Consider the following 1,568-nt stretch of genomic DNA (forward strand, 5'->3'; position numbering starts at 1 on the left):
GGCTTTGGTCCCAGTCCCAGTGGTTGGAAGAACATGCTGGTTCTCAGGATCCTGACACAGGATGAAGAATTGGAGAAGGGAACCAGCAGTTAGCGTAATGGCTATGTTGCTGGACTCCCACGTAGTCGACCGTGGTTCACGTCCCGGACCCGGTGGCTTAAAACTCATGCTGGGCACGTGTGCGTGTGTGCCCAAGATCCCAAGAGGAGAATGGAGGAGAAGCGATTAAGGCATGACCATCCCCCGGGGGGTGATTTCGCGCTTTCTGTCTCTATGTCTCTCTCTGTCTGGCGAGCACACGCGCCCTGTAGTGAAAAACCTCTCAAAGAAAAAAAAAAAGAAAAGAATTGGAGAAGAAATTGTGGCACGACAAGGCCCATTTGGGTATGCTTTTTTTCTTTCTCTCTCTCTTTATTTTGCAGGAATATGCACATGCCCTCTGGCATTGACAAAAAAATTGCTTCTATTTTTTGGCTATTGTGAAAAATTCTTAAACATTTTTTCCAGTTCCTTGTTTCTATTCTTTTGTGTATTTAGTATATACATTAAAGCGAAATTTATGGATTACGTAGTAATTATATACTTTTATTTTATTCATTTAATAACAATATATTACTTAGCGTATAAAGTGAGTTTACCCAATGTGAATACACCTCACACCTTGTCTCTCTGTTTTCTCCTTAATTTCTTTCCTCACATTCTACCTCTTCTCCCATCCTCTTCTCACACTATCTCCAGTATCCATAACCATTTTCAATGCATCTATATCCTCTAATCTTTCACTCTCCATCATAGAGTACAGTTGGTATATATTAAGTGGAGACATTCAAGCTTTTTCATAGGTTGGCTTACTTTACTCAGCAGTAAATCTCCCAAATTCATACACTTTCTATCAATTCCAGAATCTTGTTTGTTTTTTATTTATTTATTTATTTATTTATTTTTTAAAGGCTGAGTAGTATTTCACATGGTATATGTGCCACACTTTTTCAATCCATGCATCTGTTCATGGACATTTGGATTTATTCCATGTCTTAGCAATTGTGAATAATGCTGCAATAAACATTGATGTGCAAGCACTTTTTTCTTTTTTTTTTTTTTTTGAGATCTGATCTTATTCATTTCTTTCTCATAAAAATCTTATTTTTGACTGGATTCAGACTTAGAAGTAGAAGCTTTCAGAGAGGACAGCCTGCGTCTCTTCACAATCTGTTCTTGGCGTTTTTCTTTAGCCTCCTTCATTCTCTTGGCCAAAAGTTTAGCATATTCTGCTGCCTCTTCCTTATTTTTCTTAGTACGTTGTTTCTTAAGGGCAATACGCCGGCATTTGTGTTGCAGGACACGGGGAGTCACAAGACACTGAATCTTGGGTGCTTTGTTCCTAGGCTTCTTACCTTCTTTATTTAAGGGCTTTCTTACAACATATTGACGGACATCATCTTCTTTGGAAAGATTGAAAAGTTTTCGGATTCTGCTAGCTCTCTTAAGCCCCAGGCGACAAGGCACGGTAGTATCAGTCAGTCCTGGAATATCCTTCTCTCCTTTTTTAACAATAACCAAGTTGAGAA

The 1,568-nt window shown here is 38.8% G+C and overlaps 1 protein-coding gene across 1 annotated transcript in view; it reads right to left on the minus strand.

Moving 5' to 3' along the window:
• Window positions 1-1,087: 1,087 nt before the first annotated feature.
• LOC102471395 (40S ribosomal protein S6) overlaps window positions 1,088-1,568 on the minus strand; it is an 835-nt gene continuing 354 nt past the window's right edge. Inside the window, exon 1 of the mRNA XM_027772131.1 lies at window positions 1,088-1,568. This exon is cut by the window's right edge and continues 354 nt beyond it. Within this exon, the coding sequence (XP_027627932.1) occupies window positions 1,141-1,568 (428 nt within the window). The 3' untranslated portion in view covers window positions 1,088-1,140.

This window comes from Tupaia chinensis, unplaced genomic scaffold (assembly GCF_000334495.1).
Source record: "Tupaia chinensis unplaced genomic scaffold, TupChi_1.0 Scaffold000256_1, whole genome shotgun sequence".
Lineage (NCBI taxonomy): Eukaryota > Metazoa > Chordata > Mammalia > Scandentia > Tupaiidae > Tupaia > Tupaia belangeri.